The following is a 7594-nucleotide window of genomic DNA, read 5'->3' on the forward strand; positions in this document are numbered from 1 at the left end:
GAAAAGAAATATATCTTACAAAGAACAAGAAGAAACTGGTAGCAAATAAAGGTTGGAGGGTTATCTGAAAGGTATTTCACTTTAAGACAACTGTTTTTATTGTAGACACTGGCTTATGTTCTATTAGTTATGATTCATGGAACACTGGGTCTGTTTACATTTAGTGCTATGTAGGGAAGGTAGGGAAGACACGTGTATTTTTAAACCTTAGTAAGAGTGGATTAAGCTTCCTCCCTTCCTATGTATGTTATTTAGGGTAAGTTCCTTTATCAGTCAGGGCCTCAGTTTCCTCATCTGTCATGTAAGGTGGTTAATGATGATCCAAGGACCTAAGTCATCACAAATTTTAGTGGACTTAATATTTTTTTGTTTCTTTAATTCACCCAGTAGTCTTTATTCTTGAAAATTATCAATACGGTTGTTACTTGGTACTAAAGACTTACTGATTAATTTTAGAGAGGAAAAACAGACTTAATAAGAGGTTAAGGGATTTGCCCAAGGTCACAAAGGTAAGTAAGGGACAGAAGGCACAATTAGAATTCAAAACTCTCTGACTCCAAATAGAATACTCTTTTTTTTTTAAGTGGGCTTAATTTTTTTTTTTAGCAAACACTTGCAAGTTTTGCTCAAGAAAAGTTTGAGGGACCCTTAAGTCATACTACTATATGACATTTCATAGTTACTTCATCTTTCCCCATGCACATTTGAATTCTTAGTTCTTTTTTCCCGATTTTTCCTTCTATCTATTATAAAAAAATCAAAATAAATCTGACTTTTCTCCCAGAATATTTACTTTCTTCATGTAATTATAGGAGAATTAAGCTTCCTGGTCCTGAACTGCTCCTCAGAATTCATTAACTACAAAATCTATTCACTGCTTAGCAGATCAGATTTTTAATATTTCAAGAGTAAAAATGTCTTGTAATAAATAATGGATTTATTTCCAGCCGAATTTGATGTTACTTCTGATTTCATTGTTATTCAGGGGGAATTCATTTCTTCTTATTTTTTGCCATTTTGTTTTTCATATGTTGTCTCTACTGCATATATGAGGAAGAAATGGAAACTATGGCATTTTTCAAATGACTAGTTCCAGATCTAATCTAATTATTTATCCTCTTTATAAATACAAATTGTGTCATTTAAAATAATATGTTGCTAGTGGAAGTTTGGTTTTAAATTCAACTGCTGGGTCTTATCTTGCCCAGTTAGATATTTGGATAAACACCTTTGTAGCTGTTTGTCCCAAGATTACTTTAATGGAAAACTATGATGTCTTTGGGAATGCAATCAAGGCAAACCCAGGTGACTGATGCCTTGGCGTAATAAGGAGCATTGAGTGCGTTCCTTTCATAATAAGTGACCCAAGGAAGTTGGAGTGACTTTGGTAAATGCTCTCATGGTCTGTGTGGCCGATTAGGGTCCTGGAGGTTCATGTAAATGGATCTATGTAGAGTTCTGGAGTGACTTCAAGCATAGGCCTTTCCTAATTGCATACAAGTTCACTCCTAAAAGTCTTGGGAAGGCATTACTGTAGATTAAACTTGTTTACAAATTGAACTTTCTTTTGCTTTTTTAAAACAGTTAATTGCGTGAAGAACACACCTGCCTTTTTAGCTGAAAGACTGCATAAGGCTTTGAAGGTTGGTCTCTAATTTAATCCTATATTTAGCTTCCTGAAAAGAGGAGAGATGAGAAGGAGGGAGAGAGATAATAATACAAATGTGGAATTCTGTTGATGGGATTTTACATTTATTTTATATTTGAATTGTCATCTTTTCCATAGTTAATTTTTTAGCATCTGTTACTTAGATAGAAATGGGAGGGAGAGTCATTATACCTAATTCGTGTGTGTGTGTGTGTGTGTGTAGCTATAGATACACACATATATGTGTGTTTGTATCAATTGATATAAATGTAAAAATTAAAGTCCTAAATAATAATGCACCTCAAATATAGTAAGGATGAAAGGTTTATTTTCCTTTAATCTCCCCTCTTTCTGACTTGGCTCATTATACCCTGCTGCTTCTAGCTTGGCAAAATGTAATGATAAATGTGAATTCTGCCAAAGATACCATAGGAACCTTGGTTGGAAGGGTTCTCAGGGGTCCGTGTAGTCAGACCCACTCAATTTATAGAGGAGGAACCTGAGTCCCAGGGAGTTGAAGTAGCTTGGTAAGAAGGTCACACAAGTAATTTTATTGATTACAATACAAATACAATAAATATTTATTAAGAGCCTACTATGTGTCAAGCACTACAAATAAGGAAAAGAAAGTCCCTGCCCTCAAAGAGCTTATAGTCTAACAGAGGAGAGCACACAAAAGGAAGCTAAAAAGTAAAGGGAAGGAGAAGGTACAATGATGGTGGAGTCAAATCCAAGGAGTGAAGCTGGTTGGAAATAAGGAGTTGACTAGTCTTCTGAGTCCTCTTTATATGGAGACTTTGAGGAGGACATCAGAGGAAGGATCTGAACCCAGATTGTCTCCCTCCAGAGTCAGCGCTTGTTCCATGCAAGTTAGGTATCGTAGTAATTCCGTATATCTTAGCAGGAAATTTGATATTCTTCTCTAGATCTATGAGCGTACATTTTGGTCTTCCATTCAGCAATATTCCCATTATTGACACTTATATTTCCTGACAGGGCGGTGGCACTGATGAATGGACTCTCAGTCGGATAATGGTTTCCAGATCAGAAATTGACCTTTTGGATATTCGAGCAGAATACAAGAAGCGATACGGACGTTCCCTCTATGCAGATATTAAGGTGAGACTTTGACAACACCTGAAAATATGTGTATTTAAATTTTTATTGTTGTTTCTTTTTTTTTTTTTGAGGGGGGAAGGCAGGGCAATTGGAGTTAAGTGACTTGCCCAAGATCACACAGCTAGTAAGTGTGTCAAGTGTTTTTAGATTTTAACTCAGGTTCTCCTGACTCCAGGGCTAGTGCTTTATTCAGTGTGCCACCTACCTGCACCGAATTTAAAATTTTTGCAGCGCTTTCAATTCCAAATCTGGCCCTCCTTTAGAGAGTCATTCCGTATAACAGAGAATAAAAAAGACTGAGAGAGAGAGGAAAAAAAAACCCACTACAGTTCAACTAACCACCTGAATCTGACAGTATATGCAATGTTCCTTGTTCCTGCAAAGAAAGGAGGGTGCATTTTCATTTCATTAATCATTAAAATTACTAAGTGTTTAATCGCGGTTGTTTTTTAATTTCTATTTATATCATACTAAGTCATATTATTTTCCTGGTTCTTCACCAAGACTGTTATTGTTTTTTTTATAAAGAAATTCTTCTTCTTACTCCCCCCTTCCCCCTTTCCATCTTCCCCCTCCTCCTTCTCCCTCTCCCCTTCCTCCTTCTCATCCTCGATTATCTTCTCCATATTATGGTGAACTTCTGGTCTCTGAACCTTCAATAGTAAAGTTCCAGAGCTGGAACTCCAACTAAGGGAAACCTTTGCTCCGTGGAAAGGGTCCCTCCTGAGCAGAGGAGAATCAGCAAGAACACAGGGTGATAGCAGGGTTCTCTCTAAAGGGGAACTTCCAAGCCACCTTGTGGAGCCAGTACAGAGATGGTCCATTCTCTTATGCTTTAAAGTATTGCACTGTATGTAGAGCAGATGCCAGTCCTTCACAAAGCTCCAAGCACTAAATGTTAGAACTATTATTAATGTTCTTGTTACAATCATTGATGTATCATCATCATCTTCTTCATCATCATCATCATCCTGCTTACAATAATGATCCTATAAGCCCTGCAGCATTCTTAGGGATCAATCAATCAATAAACATGAATTACGCACCTACTATGGGCCAGGCACTATACTAAGCAAAGACATATTCAATTACATTTGTTCTAAAGTACTTAGTAATTCAATTCAAGTCAGTTAAATTCAACAAATATTAATTAGGCTCATGATATGTGCAAGGAGGCTCCTGGGTAATGCAGTAGATAGAGTGCCAGGCCTAGAGTCAAGAAAACTCATCTTCCTGAGTATGTTGACCGTTAGTTCCAGAAAGGACATTAGAAGGCATCTAGTTCAATCCCTGTATAATATAGATGAGGAAATAGATTCAGAGAAGTAAAATAACCTGTACCAGGCACACCACTAGGAATGGAAAGATCTGAGCTGCGATGAGAAGCCAAGTCTCCTGAGTACTTGGCTTTTTTTCCCCCACCACACTATTTTGTCCTCAATTTTACAGAATTGTAGTGTTAACATTATTTTTAGAAAGACTGAATATATTATCTATGTAGCCCATAAAGCTATTATACATATGCAGTATATGAACATATGAAGTAATTAGCATCAGTTATACTAAACAGTTTTTGGTTGTGAAATACTCTTCACAGGGGGTTTAGATACTTACTAGCTGTTTGACCTTGGGCAAGTCACTTAACCCCATTTGCCTCAGTTTCCTCATTTGTAAATGAACTGGAAAAGTAAATGACAAACCACTTCAGTATCTCTGCCAAGAAAACCCCAAAAAGGGGTCATGAAGAGTTGGACATGACTGAAAGATGACTGAACGACATGTGTAGGCACCTACTATATGAAAGGTGTATCCCACAAAAACGAACTAGTCCTCAGGAAGCTTAAATTCTACTTGGGGGATAAAATGTATACTTAATGCAATGATATTTTAGAAAGGAGAACGTACTAATAGGGGGAGGTATATGAGGAGAAGGATGCTAACAGGAAGGCTTCCCAAGGAGGTGCAGCCTGAAAGAAGCTAGGGATTCTGAGAAGGAAGTGAGGATGGAGCGATTCTAGGAAGAGCTTCTGCAACAGGGAGCATTCGAACCCCGGCCCTTGGATTCCAAATTTAGCTCCCTTTTCACTTTGTCTCGGTGCCTTCCTTATATATGTGTGCATGTTGTTTCCCTAGATAAAGTGCAAGTAACTTGAAGGCAGACTTTTTTGGTTTTTGTCTTTGTATTTGCAGCATATAACACGGTGCCCAATGTATAGTAGGTGCTTAATAAATGCTAATTGATTTTAAATCGATTCTAAATTTTGCTCATGTCTAGAATGCTTTCAACAATGCATTATTTTTCTTTTCAGCATTGAGTGTATTTCTAAGAATAAATAAAGGAATAAGGCATCGGGGAAGAACACAAATGTGTGATGTTCTATTTCCTCCTTAGAACCCTGATTCTAAAGGACCAGTGCTGGCTTTTTTAATGAAATCCTTTATAAGGCACTGAAAAATTGCTTACCTGCCTCCAATTCAAGAGAAACTTTACCACATAGAAAAGAAATAATAATAAAAGCCAATGAAGACCAACCTAAAATGGATAATGAATCTGCCCAAAGCAAACCCTTGCACTACCATAGGGAGTCATTCTAATCCAATTATACATGTTAATGATTTTATGGCATCTCTGTCCTTGCCTCATTTCTAGTGACCTTCTCCAATTTTCTCCTTTCCATTGGCAGTATTGCAATTACACAACTTGTCAGATAACAAGATTTTCACCCATTGGTTTAACCTACAATAAAATCAAAATCACAGAGGACTTCTAAGCAAGACAAACCAAGATGACATTTTTCCTAGATAAAACCTTGCATTATAGCAAATTTAGTGTCATTTTGGAACCAGAATGTTTTGGGATGATTTTAGAGAAAAGAAACTGAGAGATTTGCTTATAGAAGATGCTATGGGGGCAGAGTTCATTCCCATTTCTCTCTTCAATTAAAAAGATTAGTATCTTTTATTTTTTCATCACTATCATGTCAAAAAGTATTCTACTCTGCCCTCCTATCATGCCTCATAACAAAGAATAAAAAAGAGAGGGGAGAAAAGAAGCAAGTCACTAAAACCAATAAGCACATCAGCCGCATCAGAGTATGTGAACAGCTTGGCATCCGTTGTCTCCTACCTTTATAAAGGGTCCCTCCCCATATTTTAAAGACTATCAATTCTATATTAAAATTAAGAATGGTCAAAGAATTAAAATAGAATGTTGACTGTCAGTTCCAGAAGGGACATTAGAAGGCATCTATTTCAATCCCTGTGATATAGATGAGGAAATAGATTCAGAGAAGTAAAATAACCTGTACCAGGCACACTACTAGAAATGGAAAGATCTGAGCTGCAATGAGAAGCCGTCTCCTGAATACTTGGCTTTTTTTTCCTTGTCTTTTTTTTCCCCACCACACTATTTTGTCCTCAATTTTACAGAATTGTAGTGTTAACATTATTTTTAGAAAGATTGAATATATTATCTGTGTAGCCCATGAAGCTGTTATACATATGCAATATATGAACATATGAAGTAATTAACATCAATTATAATAGTCTTTGGTTTAAAATACTCATAACAGGGGGTTCAGAAGGCAGAATTATGCCCATAGTTTATTAAATTGGTTCCTGTTAATGCATTTTCCAAAGAGTCTCCCTTAGATTTAGGATTCTGATGCCAGCGTCCTAATTATGAAGCAGAATGTAAGCTTCTTGAGGGCAGGGGTTCATTTTATTTTTGTCTCTATGTCCCTGATGCCTAGTGCGTGAGCACACACACACACATACACACACAATTACTGAATAAATGCTTTGTTGTTCAAAACCAAAAAAAAAAAAAAAAAAGAAAAAACAAAGAGTTTCCCTTATACCATAAAGAATCATACCTTTTCCAAAAGGTCTAGTCTTCTGCTTTTTGTGAAAAATCCTCTTTTATTAATATTTTCTTTGTTTCATTACTTACCTGTCCTCACTTTGTCCTTGCAGTCAGATACTTCTGGGGACTATGAGACTGCCCTCTTGAAGCTCTGTGGTGCAGATGACTGAGAAAAGCTAATCTCCAAGTACCTCTCATCTTCCAGTGATAGTCTCCACCATCTACTGTTAACTGCTTTCTTGGAGCCAGCAAAAGCACAAGCCAGTAGAAATAGCAACTTGGTTTCTTAATTATAATTCTCATTGTTTCATAATAAATAATATCATATAACTGTTGCTTAAAATGCATTTTAAAATAAGAGTTAGATCAAATCATTCCAAAATGGGTACCTGCCTGGGAAGTAGGAATTAAATACGGTATTCAGAAAAGCATTTGTCAAAATTCAGGGCAATAAAAGTTTCCTTCTCACTAAAGATAATTTGTTTTAGTTCAGCTTTTATCAAAACTGTTGAGCAATTCCTGCAAGAAACAATTTTTTAAAAATGTGCTGCAAAATGATTAATGCTTGAAACAGTCTGCTGAGCATGAAAAAAATGAAAGGCGATCTGGCTCAACCTGATTCCTGTAAAGTGCCGGTGGGTACATTGGAATGGTAGGAAAACATTTTAATGTGACCTTCGGCAAGCATTGTCTAAATTATGCAATTAATTGTTTCCATTAAGAACTGTGTTCATTCATTGTAACTGTTTTATACTAAATAGTTTCCCCAGGATAAGAGTTAGAATTCTTGTTCATTCCTCTTTCTCCCTAATGATTTGACAAAAAATAATTTATTTGGAAAAATCCCATATAGGGAGGGCTTTGTAGTTCAGAATCTTTTAGTTCAGACAGAGATTTAGATGATTTTATTGATCTGGGAGGTAGATTTGAGACATGTCCAAGAGTTTTCAAAAGTGGGGACC

The 7594-nt window shown here is 36.4% G+C and overlaps 1 protein-coding gene across 2 annotated transcripts in view; it reads left to right on the forward strand.

The window, feature by feature from the left end:
- ANXA3 (annexin A3) overlaps positions 1 to 7110 on the forward strand; it is a 46674-nt gene extending 39564 nt beyond the window's left edge. For both annotated transcript variants that reach the window (XM_069092767.1, XM_069092773.1), the window contains exons 11-13: positions 1585 to 1643; positions 2645 to 2767; positions 6743 to 7110. In XM_069092767.1, the coding sequence (XP_068948868.1) occupies positions 1585 to 1643; positions 2645 to 2767; positions 6743 to 6802 (242 nt within the window). In that variant the 3' untranslated portion in view covers positions 6803 to 7110. The remainder of the gene's footprint in view (positions 1 to 1584; positions 1644 to 2644; positions 2768 to 6742) is intronic.
- The last annotated feature ends 484 nt before the right edge of the window (positions 7111 to 7594 follow it).

The sequence above is a fragment of the Petaurus breviceps genome, unplaced genomic scaffold, assembly GCF_028583685.1.
Source record: "Petaurus breviceps papuanus isolate PSGF00001 unplaced genomic scaffold, PetGlider_PUasm1.0 126, whole genome shotgun sequence".
NCBI classification, from domain to species: Eukaryota; Metazoa; Chordata; class Mammalia; order Diprotodontia; family Petauridae; genus Petaurus; species Petaurus breviceps.